Source organism: Callospermophilus lateralis, chromosome 9 (genome assembly GCF_048772815.1).
Source record: "Callospermophilus lateralis isolate mCalLat2 chromosome 9, mCalLat2.hap1, whole genome shotgun sequence".
In the NCBI taxonomy this organism is placed as follows: domain Eukaryota; kingdom Metazoa; phylum Chordata; class Mammalia; order Rodentia; family Sciuridae; genus Callospermophilus; species Callospermophilus lateralis.
The window spans coordinates 6,471,910-6,492,806 of NC_135313.1; the positions used below are offsets into that span (position 1 = coordinate 6,471,910).

Genomic DNA, 20,897 nt, shown 5'->3' on the forward strand with positions numbered 1-20,897 from the left:
GCTATCTGGTGACTACAATTACATGAATTACTTTGATTTCTCACCATCCCTAATTAGTTTTCCCTTACCCCATCCCTCCTGCTACCAAATCCTCTCTCACAGCCAGTGTAACATTATCCAGAAGGGCTGTAGTAAATTCTGTGCTCTAAAGCTAAGCAAAATATACTAATTCCTCACAGAGGACAGAGCAAGCAGGTATAAGAGCTTGATAAAAGTGAATGACAGAAAGCTCAGCTGAACTATGAAAATAACCCTTTAGTGATCAGGCCCTGTTACCATACCAAGCTCGGTGGGGCGCATACTTACAAAGACACATAAGGCAGTAGTTGGTACCCTCACATCTTTACCAGAAGCAGGATGAGTATCCACATTATCCTGAGGGACTGGAAAGGAAGAGACAGAGCGTCTCCTAAAGAATAACACAAAGGTAAATATTAGATAAGACTGCACAGGATCACTACTCTTCAAGCTGTCAGAAAGGCCTTAAAGATGATCTTGCTTAAGCAGGCTATCTTTGTCAATAGCTTTTTCCTTCCAGACCCTTCAAACCATAAGAAGCACCCTCATGCAGAGGGCAACAGGAGTGTGTCAACGCATTCCTCACTCTCCTGCATTCTAACTCACGGGCTCCCAAACAGCACTAAAAAGCTGCCCTGTAAGATCACTTACCTTGCTAACTGCTAGGAACTTTTTCCAACTAAATTAACAGCTAGCTCAGAGGTATCTCTTTGGTGTTTCTGTAACACTATTTTAAGATGATTTCTATGCCTAGTTACAATCACCCCCAGCATACACTGTGGTCAAGGTGGAGTCGAATGCATGCCAAAAGAAAGAGGCCAAGAGCATGATGACTATACAAGGAGCTCCACTTTACTGCCCAGATTGGGGGGCTTCCAGCATTCATTCCTGGGAGCATGCAAAGCACTCTGGTTAGCACGTGGACATCTGATGACTGCGGGCAGTGCAGCGTGATCAGCGTGACTATCAATGACCCACACTCACATGCTTGGCTAAGAGGGTAATACTTTCACCTGGCAGCATCAGAAGAAGAATGGTGCCCCAAAAGGGGAGACTCGGACAGACTAAAGGGAAAGGCCAGAGATCAGCACAAAGCGAGATTAAGAGAAAGAAGTTGGGGAAAAAAGGAAGAAGCTACATGAATGGCCAAAATTAAGGTATCTGTATTTGCTGCACCACTGAAATTCTGGTGTACAATTAAAAAATAATAAATCATGTACATATGCTTAGGTATATTTACACACATTTAAAAAAGGAAAGGTGAAGGTCTTCTAACCTACCCAAAGATATTAGTGATAGAATCCAGAAGGCCTCCAGCAGGCTGCGAGAGTCGCTTACTAAAGAGGAGGGGAGGATAGGTTTAAACCTTAGAAACATTTTGCCCAAATTATCAATTAAAACAGCCCATAAAACAAGTACCTAGGAGTATTTTTCCCACTTAGTACCCAAAATTCAGCCAAGAAAAACTCACTGTATTTGAACCACCAGGAAATAATGGGAAGGCAGAAGGGAAAACCCAGCCTAGCAGTTTGAAAAGAAACAAGGTTCCCTAATATTGAACTAATTTGCCTGGAAACAAAACCTTAGACAAGGAATTTAATCTAACTGACCTAACAATTTCAGAGTGTTAATAACCAATCCCCACTCTTTTAGTCTTGCTTTAGCAAACAGGGAAAAAAAAAAAAAAAAAAAAAAATCCTTGAGTCCCGAGATCTGGTCATTCTGCTTAATAAGGTTTAACTGGCAATCTTTTAGGAAGACACCCACCTGTGTTCTGCTTCCCTCCCATTCCCATTAGGTGGAGGTGAACCAGACAAACTGGGTGTTCTCCATGGTGGTATATAAGATGCTAGCTATTCCACCAAGAGGCTTGGAGGTGTGGGCATATTTATGTTCTCACTATGCCCATAAATATGCTATCAAACTTCCACTTGTCCCCTGTTTATCCATCTACTCACGTGGCTGCTCTGCTGATAGCTCGCACAGGTGAGGTCTCCTCTGTGTGCTCTGAGGTCTCATCCACAATGACTTCAATGTCATCATCCCTGGAACGAAGAGCAAGAGGTTTTTTTTGTTTTTTTTAATATTCTTAGCTATAGATGGACACAATATCTTTATCATTTATTTATTTATTTATTTTTAAATGTGGTGCTGAGAATCGAACCCAGTAACTCACACATGCCAGGCAAGAGCTCTACCACTGAGCCACCACCCCAGCAAGCAAGAGGTTTATTCTGATAATCAGGGGCTTTGTAGAGAATCAGTTCTGCAAAGGCCATTACATTTCTAATCACAACCTATGACACTTGGCTATAAGAGATATGGTAAAAGGTTCTCTAGAGAAAAGGGAAGCTCTCCCACTACAGATAAATGTGGAAAGAAACATTTAACCTGTTCAGATCGAGAACACTGGGGCTGGAGATGTAGCTTACTGGTAGAGTGCCTGCCTAGCACATGTGAGGCCCTGGGTTCAATCCCCAGCACCAAAACAAACAAAAACCCGTTAAAACAGATCCAAAATGCCAACTGAGAATAGTTTTCAAGAGCAAACTCTAATCACCATTTATATTTGACTCTGGATAACACAGGCTTTGTTTAAGTTCTCAGTGTTTCTGACATTTGGGGAATCCAACACATTCCAAGGGAGAGCACCTGTTAGAGGAACACGCTGCTTTTGCTGTTTATTCCACTGGATGTAAAGCACCTCTGGAATTCCCCTTCTTCTATATTTTTACAGGCCATGTCTTTCCTGACTGGGGGAAGGCAATAATTATTTTGGTTTTAATGACCTCCTACTGAGCCACAATCTTCATGGAGAAGTAAAATAATAAAGTGTAACAGGCCAAGATTTCATCACTTACTATTGGGACTCAAGAACTTGAAAGCAAGATTTTTCCTTTTCTTTGATTAATTATCTGGATTATATGAATATATAGTTAAGAACTTGTTACCAAGCAAGTTAAACCATGTCAAAGTAAATTTGTCTTCTTTTATTTATTCTAGCATTATGTATAATTGCTCCACATTCTTGGCCAGGATGTAGAGAAGAATAATGAGAACAAGGCTGTGCCTGATTTCCTTCTTGGCTGGCTTTCACAGATATAGATTTGTGAGACTCACCTAGGCTAAGAGGACAACAGAATTATACAGAGGGCAAGAGGGCCAAACACGAACTGAGCCTACAATGATGCAGTTTCAAAGAGAATCTTGGGTTCCTAAATTTCCTGGATCTTTGCACAGGCCCAGGACCATGAGAAAATACTAGGACTTGCCAACTAGCCTTTAAAAAGAGGGTTTGACTCTTAAGGAAGCAAAGATGAAAAGAACCTCTAGCCAAAGTTCTCAGGTTTGCACTCTGAGCAGGCCCTTCCTGGGTGACCTAGGGTAGGATACTGTAGCACTCTAAATCATGGCTCACCTAGTCACTAGGCTACACTTGAAAACAGCAGACAGATACATGATGAGGCCTCCCAGGCATAGAAAGCTGGATTCACACTCAGCTGAGGAGTGTAAACAGAAACAACTTTTTGGAAAGTCATATTTTCTAAAACAGTTTTGACTCTACAAATTTTCAAGAATCTATCCCAAATAAAGAATCAGAAACATGGTCATATTACTCAATACCTCATTTTTAATTGAGGAATCAGAAACCACCAAAATAAAATAAAAACGGTCAAGTGGGTGTTACTTTCTGGGTGGCAGAATTATGTTTTGACTTTTTGCCTTTTGTCCCCCGCCACCCCCCAACTGGGGATTGAACCCAGCAGTGCTTAACCATTGAGCCACATCCTCGGGCCTTTTTATATTTTATTTTGAGGCAGGGTCTTGCTAAATTGCTAAGGCTGACTTTGAACTTACAATCCTTGCAAAGGGTGGTAGCACACGCCTATAATACCAATGGCTTGGGAGGCTGAGGCAGGGGGATCATGAATTCAAAGCCAGCCTCAAAAAAGGATTTGTGATCCTTCTCCCTCAGCCTCTCTAGCTACTGGGATTACAGGTGTGTGCCACCATGCCAGGCTTCAGTTTTCTTTTCTCATATCTTTAAAGTGACTATATAGGAATAAAACAATTTTAAGAGACAAATGGTTAAGAACACAGTTTAGATTGGTCTTTACTTACTGTTCAACTGGCAGTGGTTCCTTTGCTGCTTCAGCAAGCTCTTTCTGCAGCCGGGCTTGCCGTCTCCTATTTATAAAAATTTAAAAAAAAGCTCATCATTTATGTTTGTGTAAGGAAAACATGGAGGCTTCACTCCCAATAAACTGCTAGTTTTGATAGCACATTTGAACATTCAGTGCATACAAAACAGCAGCTACCCTGGCCAAGACACCCAAAGTCTCAAACTCAACACACTCCCCATTATAAAGGGTTTCAGAGGAATGCCTAGAGGAGAAATCATGTTATAAGAGGAAGTAGGTGAACTAGCAAGGAAGGAGGTCACCTGCTGGGGCCAGGGCCTCTTAGGACAGAAGGCACTTCAGGTTTATTGAAGGCTGATCAGGGCCACAACAGCTTTTTGCAGCAGTCTTAGAAAGTACTATATTAAGACACCCCCAGCATGATCAAGAATAATAAAGATTGACTTAGGACTTATTTGTACTTGGCATGGTTTAATCATCTTATGGATCAATTAATTAAATTCTTCTAATACCCTTTGAGGTAAGTAGAGTTGTCCCCTAGTATCTATGTGGGATTGGTTCTAGGACAACCCCCCCCCACACACACACAGATACAACAATCCAAAGATGCTCAAGTCTCTTATGCCAAATGGTACAGTATGTGCAGAGAACTTAGGCACATCGTCCCATATACTATAAATCATCTCTAGATGATTTATAATACCTACTACAATATAAATGCTATGAAAATAATTGGTACACTCTATGGGTTAGGATAGAGACAGGAATAGAGGGTCTTTACATGCTCAGTACAAACCCACATTTTTTTCCTAAGCAGTCCACAGATGTTGAGCCTGTTGATTCTGAGGGCTAACTGCACTGTTACTTCCCCTGTACAGATAAGGCAAGTGAGGTCTAATGAAATTCAACTGTCAAAGTGTACATAACTTTTAACTGACAAAAGCTAACCATGGCTAACTGGGATCCACAGCTAACTGGGAATGTAAAATAGCCTCATCCACCCCTCCTTAACTTCAGTTAGTGTCCTAACATCAGGAGCTCACCTTGGCAACCTTGTTCTCTCTTCCTTGGCAATTTTACTCATCTGTGAATGCCCCCAACCTGGAACTCCAGCCCTGCTTTTGAGCTCCAATCAATAACTCGCTAGAACTTCTATTCGGCCTCTCCCACAGTGCCAATTTCTCCAACTGGGAAAAGTCCTGTTAAGTGGCCTACCAAAATCCTGGGACGAGAAGAAGCTTGAAAAAGCTTCTTCCATTAGGATGAAAATTAAGTCTCAAAGGAAAAATTATAAAATATACAATTTACAAAAACTTTCTTAGCTGGGAGAGCCACAAACTACCTTTGATAGAAAACCAGAACCTGAATGTGGAGGGAGTTATGCTGCTCCAAGTTATGGCACCTGTTGATAGATCATCTGAAACCTACTCCTTTCTCTAACTTCATGTCCCCATTCTGGCAAGGGGTAAAAAACTGATAAGGAAAAAAAGAGAATAGCACCTGAGCCAGGCCTTCATCAGTGGAGCTGATAGGACAGGTATTTCCCTGATAGTTCAGATAGCCCTCGGGTGCATCTTAAAGCATTAGCAGCTACTAAGCCCAATTGTGGGGACATGGTCTTTTGCAGGAGGCAGAACATGAAAAGCTCTCCGGTGTGCTCCATCACAGCCCAGCTCAACAAAAGCTGCTAGAAGTAGGGACAAGGACAGAGGGATTTAGCAGAAAGCAGGCAACACAGAGGGTAGGCTTCCAGGGATTCTGACTATTGCAGGTGCCCCACACCTTCAATAGTCCAAGGGCACAATCCTTGGAAGTCATTTCAATGGGAGGAAGAAAGGATAGGGGCAGATATATAACGGTCTTGTTAGGTTAGCATCATTTTCCATGTGACGCTCAGAGGCTTCTCCTTCCAATGGCTCCTCAGTGATGATGATCATGGCACCTGGCAGCATCCTGTCAACCCTTCGACCCTCACAACCCTCACACCGCCTGAGAACACCATGCCATAAGCCCAACTATCTTACAGTTAATGTGAGGTAGAAATGATAGAAGAAACTCATTTCTTCACAGTAGAAACTTCAGCAAGTAGAAAAAATATAAGTATAAAATGAGAAAACAAAACATCTTACCCCCAAAACCAAACATCATTAATAGTATAATTCCCTCCAGTCTTTCATACAAAACTGGGGTGTTATGAATATAGTTCGTTTCACTCAACATATTTCATATTTCCAGTTATATCACTGTATTTTAGGTATTAAGTATTCTTTGTTGGTGGATCTTTATTTTATTCATTTATTTATAAGCAGTGTTGAGAATTGAACCCAGTGCCTCATGCTAGGTAAGTGCTCTACTACTGAGCCACAACCCCAGCCTCAGTATCAAGTATTCTTTTTTCTTTTTTTTTTTTTGAGAGAGAGAGAGAGAATTTCTTAATATTTATTTTTTAGTTTTCGGCAGACACAACATCTTTGTTTTTATGTGGTTCTGAGGATCGAACCTGGGCCGCACGCATGCCAGGCGAGCGCGCCACCGCTTGAGCCACATCCCCAGCCCCAGTATCAAGTATTCTTAAAATACATCATCTTAGTGCTGGGGTTGTGGCTCAGCAGCAGAGCACCACCTAGCTTGTGTGAGGCCCTGGGTTTGATACTCAGCACCATTTAAAAATAAATAAATAAATAAAGGTATTGTGTCCCACTACAATTAAAAAATAAAATATTAAAAAAAAAAAAATACAGGGGCTGGGGATGTGGCTCAAGCGGTAGCGCGCTTGCCTAGCATACGTGCGGCCGGGGTTCGATCCTCAGCACCACATACAAACAAAGATGTTGTGTCTGCCGAAAACTAAAAAATAAATATTAAAAAAATTTCTCTCTCTCTCAAAAAAAAAAAAAAAATCAAAACAGATATCCAAGTTCAAAATAAGTTTGAATCCCACAAAATATTAAAAATACATAATCTTAAATGGCTTTATAAAATTCCATTGCATGAACATATCACAGTTTAATTGTTCCCCAAGGTATGCACTATCTTTTTTTTACTACTGACGAAAAATATGCCATCACGAATGTTTGTCAAAAAGTCCCCTTACTTCCTTAGGACAAAGTCCAACAAGAGGGGGCTCTCAAGTCCAGAATGGTAGGATCCTCCTTATTCCAAACAGCCCTCAAGCAGTCAGCAGCCCCACACTATCAGTACTCCTGCCCCCTAGCGCCCCTTTCTGTGGTATTTACTGACCACAACCAAGTCTGCTCTTATGAACCACCTATGCTTTGTGCTCATCTTTCCTTATTGACTCTATTATGGATATTTAAGAGAGCATTTCCTGGTTCACTGTTTTAGTGTCAGTGATGTTGACAAACCTAAAAAATTTTGAACTGCCATCCTTTAATCTCATTACTTTTATGTTTGGAAAGTCCTCCAAGACTCCTTTTTAGGAACTCTTCATAAAATAAACAGACAGTCCCTCAAATTTTCTAACTTGACCAAGGCTTTGATTTTACACTGCCTTTCCCATCTAAGTGGATTTATTATGTGGTAGGGCACAAGCTCAGTTACTCCTTAGGATTCTTCCTATAATCTGTCTTCTAAATGAAGTGCTGAACTACTGGTATGGGGATTTTAGAAAAGGGTTCAATTCTGCTGGGCTTCTGTGAATAGTGTATCAACTAGTTTTCTTTGCTTTTCTAGGTGAATCATACCCTTCTCCCAGCTTTCCCATGTCGTGTCATGGGTTTGGTGCCAAGAGCTTTTGAATTGGTTGGTCAGAACACATCTGGATAAAATTGCTCTAAGAGCCGTATTGCTCGTTTGAATGGGAGCATATGTAAGGCAGTGGACATTGAGCATGGATATCATAGATCGGGGATAGGGGTCAGGTTTCTAAAAAGCTTCATTTCTACCACACAGATGCAAATTCCTAGTGTACAGGATGGGAGTGCTTCCTGGCTGTTGGTCAGAAGGCCTCTGCCCTGCCCTTCTGGGAGGTATTCCATGGCTCAATATTAAGTATCCTTATAAAGGCAAATTTCTTTTATTCTCACTACCACTATTGGTGATTCTGTTACTATGCCCACCTGGAGTCCTTTTCGTTCTCTGCATTGAGGCGGTTGGCTTCTTGGGCTTTCTCGGCCATCCATCTGGTGACCAGCTCCTGGTTTTCTTCAGTAGTTTTCCTCAGTTTCTCCTCCAACGCAGTAAAAGTGATCTGCAGGGCATCGTATTCATCCTTCAGGGTCTGGTTGGCTACCTCAAGGTCTTGAAGCTTGCTGCGTAGGTCCAAGCACTCTGTCTCCAAGTCAGAGATAGTCTGCAAACATTCTGCAATTCTGAAACGATGGCGTCAGAAGAAGAAGTGTCCTTGGCCAGTGTCCTGCACTACAGCCAGAGGACGGGGGCAAGCCAACTATGTGAACTTAGCCCAGTAGCATAACATGAGCCACACACCAGACCTGGACCAACGGTGTGCAAGACAATCCTATTAGGAAACACCCAGTGCAAGGTTCCTCCTGCCCACAAATGACTAGTAACAAGAGTTTTGAGAAAAGCAGGATTTGAAGGAAGGAAAACTTTAGGTGCTCACAAGGTATTTTTGTGAGGCTCTGCAGCTCTATGGTGCTAAGACTCCAAATCCCTGTTTTCTTGTTCCTGATCAAAAATGATCCTGCTCACTTACACACCACCCATGAGTCCCAAGCTCTCAGTATAGCCTCAGCTCCACCACAGGAAGACACCAACATCCACACAAGGCCACCATGAGAGGACTACAAATGCTCTGGAACCCTTGCAAGGGCCAGTTATTTCCCTAGAGAATGCTGGGATCCTAGGGGCTTAAGGGCATTGAGCTTGCCTTTCCTTGGCACAGAAAAAGGGCCCAGATTACACTGACTGGAATAAGACACTTGCTGGCTGCAGCGTGGCTACCACTAGTTACAGGCCCATTCAAAGGATATAGCAAAACACAACATGTGAACCAATCACCAAACCCTAAGGAGGAAAGGTTTCTACTCACTTTGCTTCATTCATCTGCATCTCCCTGTCCTTCTGCTGCATTTGGTTGTTCAGGTCAATCACCAACTGAGCTAACTGGGAGACAGAGAACACTCTCCTAAGTCACTCGAAAAAAGAACCTCACTTAAAAACCAATAGTGGGTGACTGTCCACTTAAAGAAAGGTGTGTGTTTGAGGGGTTGGGCAAAGGTATCAAGAAAGGTAGTGAATGACAGAGGGGGCATGCGTAATGTGCCTAGGAACTGTCTGCTGTTCCCTTGCAAAAGGAGATGTGGGTGAACTGGAAGTGTTCTAGGTGACTACCAGGTTCTTGCTGAGAATACCTGTCTACCCCCCAGATCTCACATCAACTTGGCTGAACTGCTAGTTAACTGTCTTCTCTCATTTGGAGCTTTACATTGATGACCATCCAGAGTAAACACAACTAGGACTCCTTCTAATAACTGAAATTTTGGAGTTCACACTCAAAGTTTCATAAGTATTAGAAAGATCTTTAGTGAATCAAATTCTAAGCCCCTTTTTGTTCTCAAAAGCTTCCTCACTTGTGTCTCTCACACCATTGTTGAAGCATGGTAACTGGGTGGTTTGACCATGGCTCACCTCTCCACGAAGGACCTTGCATTTCCTCGTGTTTCCCCATTCTTTCAATCCCACAAAGAGAGCTTTTAATGCCTAATTTAGTTAGACTGCTGCTAATTCCCAGGGAAGTGGCTGATCTCCCATCTCCCCCACAGAACCCTTGAAAGAGAAGACAGAATGGGAGAGGAGTTGTCTTTACCTCCCCACGTTTCTTGTGCAATTCAGTCAGTTCTTCCTGGTGTTTAATCCTCAGCTGAGCCATTTCTTGTAGTTGACTGTCATTCCATGTGCCATCATGTCCAGGACTAATCACCACCAGCCAAATCAAGAAAATATGCAAAAAGGGTGGGAGGAATCAGACTTCAAACCTCTCCAATTAGACAATGGAACAATAACCCCAGAATTTCAAACATGTACATATCAGCCTAGCTAAGAAACCATTTAGTGTTCCCAGTAATACGTGGAAAGTAGAAGTTGTGAGACACATGGTATAGCAAACCAAACACCCCATGCCACAACCAGTCAGGACAGGAATAAACGGCTGGGTTCCTGAACAAAGCGCAGGTAAATACAAAGCAGCCAACCAGCCCACTCACTGCTAAGTGCCTGAGTGGCAGTCATGTATCAGGTACTGCTGGTGCCAGGAAGACAGGGACTGTGGAGCTCTGCTCATGCAGCTGACAACCAATCGAGCAGATGGACAATAAAGTAAAGCCGTGAGGAACAAGCCAGGTGGACTCAAGAGAAGGACCCTCTGAGGATGGAGCAAGCCTGAGAGGAAGCACAGGGTGTGTGTGGGAGGGTGACAGCTCAGGTGCCGAGGGACAGAGGAGCTAAGGGAGAGGTGCAGAGATCATGCCAAACCTCCTTAGCCCCCCGAGGACGGTGGTGTTCAAAGACCACTGGATGGATTTGAGCAGACTGCAAAAGGGCAGGGGCAGAAACAGGGAGACCCAGTGGCAGCAGGGAGGTGGGGAGATGTGTCAAATTCATTTTGAAGAGACCTGCCTTGGAACTGGAAGTAGGGTCTGAAAGACAGGGGTCAAGTATGATCAAGACCTTTGATCTGAGCAATCGGTAAAAGGCAGGTGCCTGTCTACTGAAATGGCAAGACAGTGGGTGCGGCAGGTCTGGGGAAGGCCTAAAAAGATCAACTGTGGACATTCATGTGCATGTCAAGTGGAAGGGTTCCAGAATCTGAACCTCTGGAGAGCTCCAAGCTAAAGGCTTACACGTGCATGTTCCTGAAGCCTCAGAAAATGAGTTTAGATCAGAAGTGAATTCGCCAGGTGTGATGGTACACGCCTGTAATCTCAACGGCTGGGGAGGCAGAGGCTGGAGGATCAAAGCCAAGCCTCAGCAAAAGTGAGGCACTAAGTAACTCAGTGAGACCCTGTCTCTAAATAAAATACAAAATATGGGTGGGGATGTAGCTCAGCGGTCAAGTGCCCGAGTTCAATCCCTGGTATCACTCCCTGAAAAAAGAGTGAATTCAGTTTTGAAAACTTTGCAGGCTGGGGATGTATAGCTCAGTTGGTGGAGTGCTTGCCTTGCATGCACAAGGTCCTGGGTTCAATCCCCAGCAGCCCCCCCAATACACAAATTGCAAATTATTTGTATTATATCAAAAATAGCAGTACACTCTGATCAAAGAAAAATTCTAAGATGTCCTACCTTCCAAAGGTCAAAGAGTAAAGAGATAAGGGAACTAATCAGTTAACTACAGTTAGCTGCAAACAAAACACCAGAAGCCTTATTTTATTGTTAAGTAAACTAGAAAATCCTTGGTCAAGAGTTTGGCTTTCTTATAGCAGTTTTCATTTTATAAATCTTTTCTCTAGAATGCCAGCTCCTGGGGAGAGGCCTTGACAAACTGACTTAAAATCCCATCACAGCAAGCCCTCAGGGCCACCATCCCCTGTTTACAAAATACAATTTCTGGACTGTGAACCCCAACCAGTCCAAAAGCAACGAGTTCTCCTTATGGGCTTCCTTCCTATCCCAAAGCTCTCTCAGGGTGCATACATGCAGGGTGCAGGGCTTTTACCCTCCTCAAAACTGAAGTCTTTTTATTTCAGGAATTCCCTAGCCTCAAGAGTTTTGGTTAAACAAAACACTAGAATTTTGAAATTATGCTCAGGAGGAGGGTCTGGGCTGAAACTATAGAGGAGCATTACCAGACCATACCGAGTAAGCAGGTAAATCTAATGCTCAACGAAAGCTCATAGAAGGCCGGCCAAGATACCCATTCTGAAGGGAGGGGGAGAGCAGCCCATTACATATGACCTGTAACATAATAAAAAGGAGGGAAGGAGGGGTTGGGGCTCAGAGGTAGTGCACTTGCCTGGCATGTGTGGGGCAGTGGGTTCAACTCTCAGCACCACATATAAATAAGTAAAATAAAGGTCTATCAACAACTAAAAATAAAAGTAAAAATAAAAAAAAAAAAGAGGGATGGAGGCAGTATAATAATAATCCTCCTAACTTCACCCTCCAACTCCACATGAATACCTGCTGCATATCTAAGCAAGACGACTCACCTTTGAGGCGACCTGGCACTTTACTACATTAGCCCATGAAGTACCATGAGATTAGACACTGGAACGTGCCTTACATGAAACCATCTAAAATTAGGAAGACCAATTAGAAGGTATTGTACTAAATCCTTTCATTTAAATGCAAAGCAATATGGACCATGTGAAGCAAAACATGTGGCCCCTCCTCCCCAGGAACTGGCATTCTAGAAAAAAAGATTTGTAAAATGAAAACTAAAAAATTTAAAAAAACAAGTTTTTGGTCAAAGACTTCCTATTTTACTCATTAAAAAAAAAAAAAAAAAAAAAGCTCAAAGGTGCTGGGAATCTGCTCATTCATAGGGCCTCAGAGTGGCTAGGAAAGCAGTGGCACTCAGACTTTAGAGATTATCAGAATCACCTACAGGGTTTTTTTTTTTAACCAATTTTGGTCCCATCATCCCAGATGTGGAACACCTGTAAAACTTAAATACAACATGCAACATGTAATCATATAATTTAAAAATAACAATGTAAGGGCTGGGGATATAGCTCAGTTGGTAGAGTGCTTGCCTCACATGTACAAGGCCCTGGGTTCAATCCTCAGCACCCCCCCCCCCCGCAAAAAAAGTAATTATAACACCATTGACATGAATATAATACTATGTGTGAAGTCTAGATTATGATTTTCAACCTATTTTAATGCTCCCATGTCAGTTTTCTTGAAATATTCAGAGATAAAAACTTGGGACATAAAGAGATTACTGGACCCATCACTAAAATGTCTTGAGGGTGGGGCAAAGAATCTATTTCTAGCCTGGCACCGAAGCATCCGCCTGTAATCTCAGCAACTCTGAGGTTACAGAGGCTGAGGCAGGAGGAAGATCGCAAGTTTGAGGACAGTCTCAGCAACTTAGCAAGATCCTGTCTCAAAAAATAAAAGGGGCTAGGGATGTAGCTCAGAAGTAAAGCACCCCTGGGTTCAATCCCCAGTGCCAAAAAAAACCAAAGGAAACCCCGCCCCCCTACTTCTTAACAACTTCCCAGATGGTGATACTCATTCGGGAACCATACTTAGAAAACTACTCTCAGGCTAAAGAGTCAGAATTTTGCCTCTAGGCAAAGTGATGAAAACACAAGGAAAATTTAATAACTGATGTACAGGTATAGAAATTCCTGGTTAATTACAATGAAATGAGCAGGACCCAAGTAGAGATAGAGGAGGCATAGGGAAGGAAATCAACCAGGCACTTATCTTCTCTGAATATCTTTAACACACCCCTAGCAAACACCCCTTTGTGCCCGGTTCATACTGCAGTCACAAAAGCCTGAAGTGAGCAGACTCTTCAAAGTCCAGGTATGAGAGAAAGAGGCTAATGGCAAAATAAATGTAAACTAAGGGACAGACTGAGAGACTGTGGGGCAAAGAACCTGGGGTACTAAGTGGATACATGGAGAGGAAAGATATTGAGGGAGAAAGGAACCATAGATGACTCATGGGAAACAAGGACACATTAATAGGAACAAGATAATCAGGAGAATAAGACAAATTACAGATAATGTTTGTGGGAAAAGACTTTCAATAAATTGACTATCCCAGTGAAATTTAGCCAAAAGAATTGTCAGATATTTATTTACATCATAACTAATATCTTAAGTACTATGAAAGAAACCCCAGGAGCGAAAGTAACAGGATCTCCTGAACTGTTATTAAGCAAAAAATGGAACCCAGATGGGGGAAACTATCTGTGCTTTGGGATCTTTCCCACTCTCGCCTCCCAGGAGACCATCTTGCCAGATTATGAGACACAGATGGCAGGCAACTACTCAGAAGATTCCCAATGAGCCATACCCACCACTTAAAACAACAACAACAAACCCTTAAATTTCTAGCTTTGTTTTCACAATTGCCAAGTGTTAATCGATGTGCAAAAAGAATAAAGCAATAGATAAATATAATGGGCACTGTTTCCAGACAAAAAATGTGCAAACATCATGGAAAGAGGCCAGTAAGACTCTAGAATAAGCCCATTTAAGCTGCTTTGATGAAGCATGACTTTGATTTTATGAACATGACCCTAAATAATGTATACATACAGTAATACATACATGAGTAAATATTTCAAACACCCTATATAAACATGCGTATGTAACACAGCAAGGCAAACACTTTCTCTTAAAATACAATGAAGAAACAAAAGCTTGTTGCAACCTGCTAATTTGATTTCACAAGCTAAGGTTGAAAACATTAAATAAGACTCAAACAGACCTTACTGTATAAAAGGCAATTTGTGCTTATTTGCCAGTCAATTCTGTTTTAATGAAAGTTCTGTAAATCTATTCAGGAATATTTACTTGTCTCTAAGTATTCCTGGGTTAGGAGATAACCTGACCTAGGGTTACCACGTGAACTGCTTGAGAAATTTCTCAAGCTGAGAGCATTGTTCTGGTAAGTCTTCTAGGTATGTACGGATCTTTTAAACAATGCTTTTAGTTATTTGGTTTTAGCAGTTCTTATTTGAAAGGAGATGACAAAAATTGGAGTGGAGTATAGAAGAAAACAATACTTGGTTTGCTTTTAGAAAAGTGACAACTGAACTGAGACAAATGCTAAAGACAATGACACAAATAATAAAGATTAGTTTCAAAATACCTTATTTCATGCCTGTTTGGTATATCATGCTTTTCAGCTTGTAGTTTCTGGGCCAACACTGAATGAAGATCCGACTTTTCCAGCAACTTGTTATCTATATACACAAGAAATAGTTCAGAAATTAAGTTATTATACTGTAGTTATACTTTATATCTTACAAAACTTGGGACCAAAAAAAAAAGAAAAGACAGACCTGCTTTGGCATCATTATTAGGTATCAAAGTGTGAGGTCCTCATTATTGCATACTGTAACAATCGTATAAAATCTAGGAACATACATTCCTAGATGCTTCTTGACCTAACTTGGACAGCCCAGCTACAGTAACAGCTGCAGAAATGTCACCCCTCTGAGGGAGTCAAAATGTTCTTCTACTTCCAAAATTAACTGTTTTTACCTTGGGAATTAAAACACCAATGGCAAAGTAAAATGCTATGTACCGGTTGGGCTTAGTGATGCACACCTGTGACCCCAGCAACTTGAGAGGATTGTGAGTTCAAAGCCAGCGTCAGCAACTTAACGAGGCACTGACTCAAACAAAATAAAAAATAAAAAAGGATTGAGAATGTGGCTCAGTGGTTTAAGTGCTCCTGGGTTCAATCCCAGGTACAAAAACAAAACAAAACGCTATGCACCTTTAAGTAATACAGAAGCACTTGAATTTGGCAAATATGACTACCGTTTAGATCAGGACACTATGCACTATGAATACAAACACAAATGAGAGTCCTTAACAGGAAGGAGTCCAGATCTAATGTGGTAAATTATAAAAAGGTCCAGAGAATAATGACTTGTTTTCATGGGTGGTGACATGAATTAGGTCTCAAAGGAAGAAGATGGTTCAGGAAGAAGGAATTTTCCTTCTTTTTTTTTTTTTTTTTTTTTTCAGAAAAAGCATAATTTTCTGATAAGTAGCTGAAAATAAAGGTTGGAGCCAACATATGAAAGAGTAAGACGAGAAATTTATAGATTTTTCTTACTGACAATAATGAGAGTTTGTAAAAGCAGGTGGTTACACTAACAGAATGAGGGGAGCACTATCCTCATTGGAGGGTCATGGCAAATAACCCCTGTTATAAAAAATGAGATTAACAAACAGAAGTCCATTAAATTTATTAATATGGGGTTATATGAAACACATAATAGAAGGAGCATATGGTAGAAGCTTAATACCCTTCTTCACAGGGGAGAGGGAAATGGAGAAAGGCAAGAGTGTCTTATTTTACAGATGTCTCCCAGGTAATCTCTAGATAAAAGCCTGTCTGGGTGTGGTTAATCTTTCCTAGTTATTTTGATGAAATTGCTAGGGAGGGAGGGAGTTTAAAACAATCCAATTTCTTTTGGAAAGTTTTCTCAGTTTGATAAGAAAGCCCCTCCCTGTGCTTGGGGGAGAAACCAGGGAAGATTAGGGAGACCTGGATTCTGAAACTGTTTCTTCAGCTCAGCATGTGGAAGTGCTACCCTCTGGGGTACCATCTGGTGATCATGAAACAGAACAAGAAACTGACCATGGAAACCTTACAGAACAGCTACATTTGAAGGAGGTGATTACAAACCCTGTAAGTCTTGAGATAAAAACTGCTCCAAAACAAAATTTTGACAAGACTTATATTAGCAACCCTTCCTGTTAAAAGAGCTTCTCTATCTTGACTCTAGTTTCTCCTTGATATCTGAAAAAAGAACTCCTGGGCAGAGACAAGACACTTTCTTCCCTTATGCTGGTTGAACAGATCAGTGCAGCTGAACAGGAAGGAAAGCAATTCCACCCTTGGAGATCACCGAGACACAAGGTATTCAAAAGTGCTTCTTTCCAAAGGTTCCCTTTACTACAAACAAGGCCAGAAATCAGGGAAGTCTCCCCCAGAGCTTCTTCATCTTTCTCTTCAAGTTCTGACAAGGATTAAACAGGGAGCTCCAGGCTGATGGAAGGTGAAAACTTAACTGGCTTGGGAAGGCTGGGATTTGAGGAATACTGGTTTTGTACAATCAATCTGGAACTGTTCTCCCCAAATGTCAACCCTCCAGCTTAAACAGAATGTCTGAATAGTCAAGGTGTCTCACTCTCCTGCCTCCTCCTAATTTCTCATCCCCATCTCTTCTCTAAGCCCCGCAAGCAGGCACTACCCATTAGTTTAGTGGCGCACACCTGTAATCCCAGCTGCTCAGGATGCTCTCAGGAGGATAGCGAGTTCAAAGCCAGCCTCAGCAAAAGTGAGGTGCTAAGCAACTCAGTGAGACCCTGTCTCTTAAGAAAATACAAAATAGGGCTGGGGATGTGGCTCAAGAAGTAGCGCGCTTGCCTGGCATGTGCGGGGCTCTGGGTTCGATCCTCAACACCACATAAAAATAAAAAATTAAGATATCGTATCCACCTAAAAATATTAAAAAAACAAAATACAAAATAGGGCTGGGATGTGGCTCAGGGTAGAGTGCCCCTGAATTCAATCCCCAGTGCCAAAAAAAAAGCACTCTTTCCATCTCCAATCTCTTGTTCTGACTGCTCTACATCCCCCCGACTTGTCATGAATTAAAAAAAAAAATTTTTAATTCTTCTTTTTTAAGTTGATGGACCTTTTATTTATTTAATATGAGGTGCTAAGAATTGAACTCGGTGCCTCATGCATGCTAGGCGAGTGCTCCACAACTGAGCCAAAACTCCAGCCCACCATATCCATTTTTGAAGTGCAGAAAAACATTCAATTGATGATTATGGGGTTATGAGCACCTTACATTTATAAATTATTATACAGATGGCTTTCAAAGCACTTAAACACAGCACTGCTTTTATGAAGCAGCAGAGCAAGCTTCATCCCCACTTTACAGATAACAGCAAATCAGATTCAGAAAAGTTAATTGAAAAAGTAAAGGGACAAGTGGGGACTCTGACCCAACTAAATGTATTACCTTTTAAAGAATGAGCACTCAGTCAAGACCTAAGAACTGAAGTTACATAACCTATGAGAGAATCACACTGAGTAAGAGGAGCTTCTTCCTATGCTTCTGAAATAGTTCTGGTCTCCCAGGTTCTCTAAGAGTATAAAGAATTGACCATGACAGTTGCACAGCATTCCCTTTTCCTAAAGGGATCCCCTTTTTAAAGAGGACAGAGGCAGTGAAGGCAATAAAGGGTCACTTCTTGGGAGTTCCAGCAAGAAAAACAAATGCAAAAAATAAGGATCATGAGCCTAAACGTGAACCCATCCCCACCATTAATCTGCTATGCAACCCCAAATAATTGTTTTACTATTGGCCGCCTTAATTTTCTCAGATGTAAAAAATGGCAACAGTGGGGCTGGGGATGTGGCTCAAGCGGTAGCGCGCTCTCCTGGCATGCGTGCAGCCCAGGTTCGATCCTCAGCACCACATACAAACAAAGATGTTGTGTCCACTGAAAACTAAAATAAATAAATAAATATTTAAAAAAAAAAAAAATGGCAACAGTAAAACTTCCTCTACCAAATTTCGAAGATGCCAATTATTCACCACAGTACTCAAACTTGTCTCATACCAGAATAATTTGGGAAGCATCCTAAAATGCCAATACCAGCTGGGTGTAGCGGCCTGTAATCCCAGCGACTGGTGAGGCTAAGGCAGGAGAATTGCAAATTCAAGGACACAGCCTGGGCAACTTAGTAAGACCCAATCTCAAAATACATATTCTAGCATAGCAATAGGGCACTTGCCTAGCATAGGTGAAGCACTGAGTTCAGTCCTCAATACCACCAAAAAACCTCCAGATACACCTGTGTTCTTTCTACTTCCGTTTACTGTGGTTTAGTTGATCTGAGGTGTGGCTTGGGCTCTGCACTATCTTTTTTTTTTTTTTAATTTTTGTAGTTGTAGATGGGCAGCATGCCTTTGTTTGTTTATTTTTATGAGGTGCTAGGGATCCAACCCAGTGCCTCAAGACGCGCTCTGCCATGGAGCTACAGCCCCAGCCCCTCTGATTTGCTGTATCTACCAAGTGGGGATGCTTTTAAAAAATCCCCAGGTGATTCTAATGCAGCTGCATTTGAACACCATTGACTTAACACAATCAGAATTCAATAACAGGCAACTATTTGTACTTTGAATCCTCTCATCAATCCTCAGGCAAGAGGAGTGGCGGCTGCTTCCCCCAAATGTGTCAAGTAAGTTGTAACTTGGGGAGGTGGGCAAGGATCTATTCGTTAGGACGTATCTGAGAGCGAGAAACACTTCTGTACCCTTAAAAGGCAAGAGATGCTGGTGAAGAAATCCACTTTCCCGCTGGTGGTTTTGCATCAACAGCAGAGGGTACCTTCCTCCCCACTAAGGAAAGAACACCGAGTTGGAATAAGGGCAAAGGACCCTCAGAAGCCAAAGGCCACACGCTCTAGGACACTAGGCAACGATGCTGACCCCTTACGTTGGCGCCTGATGTCAACCAATGCCTGCCTCATCAGCGAGATGGCCCGACGCGATGCTTCTGGAGCCCACCTGCCGAAGTGCGCCAGGACGGCGTGCAGACTCAAGGTACTGCCCACAGTGCGCACAAGACTCGGTAGGGGACCCTCCACAACGACCCCCAAGGGTGAAACGAAGGAAGAAAAAGGCTTCAGGGAGACTGGCAGCGTCCGAGGCGCGAGGCACCCGGGGTGGCAGCCATTCGCGCGGGCGGCCTGGGGCTCGGCCTTGGGTTCTCGCGGGCCCCCGGCGGGTTCGCCCGCCCGCCCCTCTCCCGGCCTGCGCCGGCACTGCTCACATTGCAAGATGATCTCCTCGAACGACTGCCTCTGCAGCCGGTCCCGGCGCCTCAGCTCCTCCGCAATGTGGCGCTTCCAGTGGGGGAAGTCGGCAGCGCGGAGGCCTGAAGACATGTCGCACGCTGCCCCGGCGCTTCAGCGCCGCCGATCCCAGCGGAGGCAGGCGGCCGCAGCCCGCAACATAAGGCAACCAGAGAGCGCCGGAAGGCTAGCAGGCCCAGAGATCAGGTCCATGCACAGGCCGCCCCGAGGCCATCTGGGACGGTCTTCCGGTTCCCGCCGGAAATGGTTTAGTGAGGCCGGAAGACCCGCCTCCTCGCCTGCGTCACATGCCACACGCAGGCCCGGGGCCCGGGCGGTCTGGGCGCTCGCTAGTGACACCAGCCCGAAACCGGAAGCATCGAGGCATAGAGATGGCCGCTGGGAGGCGTCCTGGCCACGCTGGAGACTCAGCTCTGGCGGGAAGGAGGCCGAAGGGGTCGTTTCTGCCCGCTGGTTGTTTCCTTTATGACTTTTACGTGTTTAGTATATTCCTACTTGGTCTGCCCCCTTTTTTTTTATTTTCTCAGCTTACAAACAGAAGTAGGGGCCGTTGCCCCTGAAGGATCTGACTAGTTATACATGAATAACAACCTCCCTAAACCTCGGTTTCCCATCTGTTAAACTGGGACAGTAATGATACGATCTCATAGAGTTTTGGTGCACATTACAGGGGAAAATCTAAAAAAACAAAAGGGAAACCCTATCTCATGCAATTAGCGCTGTGCCTGGTACAAGGCAAGCCCTACCTTTACTTTTTTTGGGGTGGGGAGTGGAGTGGGGAGGGAATACTGGGGATTGAACTCAGGGGCATTCGACCACTGAACCACATCCCCAGCCCTATTTTGTGTTTTATTTAGAGACAGGGTCTCACTGAGTTGTTTAGCGCCTCGCAGTTGCTGAGGCTGGCTTTGACCTCTGCCTCCCATGCCGCTGGGATTACAGGCCGGCCCACCGCACCTGGCTAAATCAACCTTTGCTTAGACATCAGGTTCATTCTGAGGACTATCCTCAGAAGCTTTGGCTGCATTACAGGGCATCCCACTGATCTTAAAAACAGGCTTTATTTTGCAGTAGAGAAGTGGAACGCAAACAGGAACCGAAGAAGGGTTTGAACAGTGTATCAGAGTTTGTGTTAATCATTAAAATCCTAGAATGAGGACCTCATAGTAAATGAGTCCTTTGAAGGTAATCTAATAATGCATGTATTTGTTGAAA

The 20,897-nt window shown here is 43.0% G+C and overlaps 1 protein-coding gene across 3 annotated transcripts in view; it reads right to left on the minus strand.

Annotated features, from left to right (window-relative positions):
• The window catches only part of Atg16l1 (autophagy related 16 like 1), a 37,645-nt gene extending 17,743 nt beyond the window's left edge, over positions 1 to 19,902 (minus strand). The window contains exons 1-10 of one of the 3 annotated variants that reach the window (XM_076865606.2): positions 19,640 to 19,902; positions 14,919 to 15,012; positions 9,952 to 10,057; positions 9,175 to 9,248; positions 8,240 to 8,491; positions 4,141 to 4,206; positions 1,977 to 2,063; positions 1,299 to 1,355; positions 1,032 to 1,082; positions 307 to 409 (exon numbers count right to left, since the gene is read on the minus strand). In XM_076865606.2, the coding sequence (XP_076721721.1) occupies positions 307 to 409; positions 1,032 to 1,082; positions 1,299 to 1,355; positions 1,977 to 2,063; positions 4,141 to 4,206; positions 8,240 to 8,491; positions 9,175 to 9,248; positions 9,952 to 10,057; positions 14,919 to 15,012; positions 19,640 to 19,754 (1,005 nt within the window). In that variant the 5' untranslated portion in view covers positions 19,755 to 19,902. The remainder of the gene's footprint in view (positions 1 to 306; positions 410 to 1,031; positions 1,083 to 1,298; positions 1,356 to 1,976; positions 2,064 to 4,140; positions 4,207 to 8,239; positions 8,492 to 9,174; positions 9,249 to 9,951; positions 10,058 to 14,918; positions 15,013 to 19,639) is intronic. The other 2 variants (XM_076865608.2, XM_076865609.2) reach the window with 2 other exon arrangements.
• Between the last annotated feature and the right edge of the window lie 995 nt (positions 19,903 to 20,897).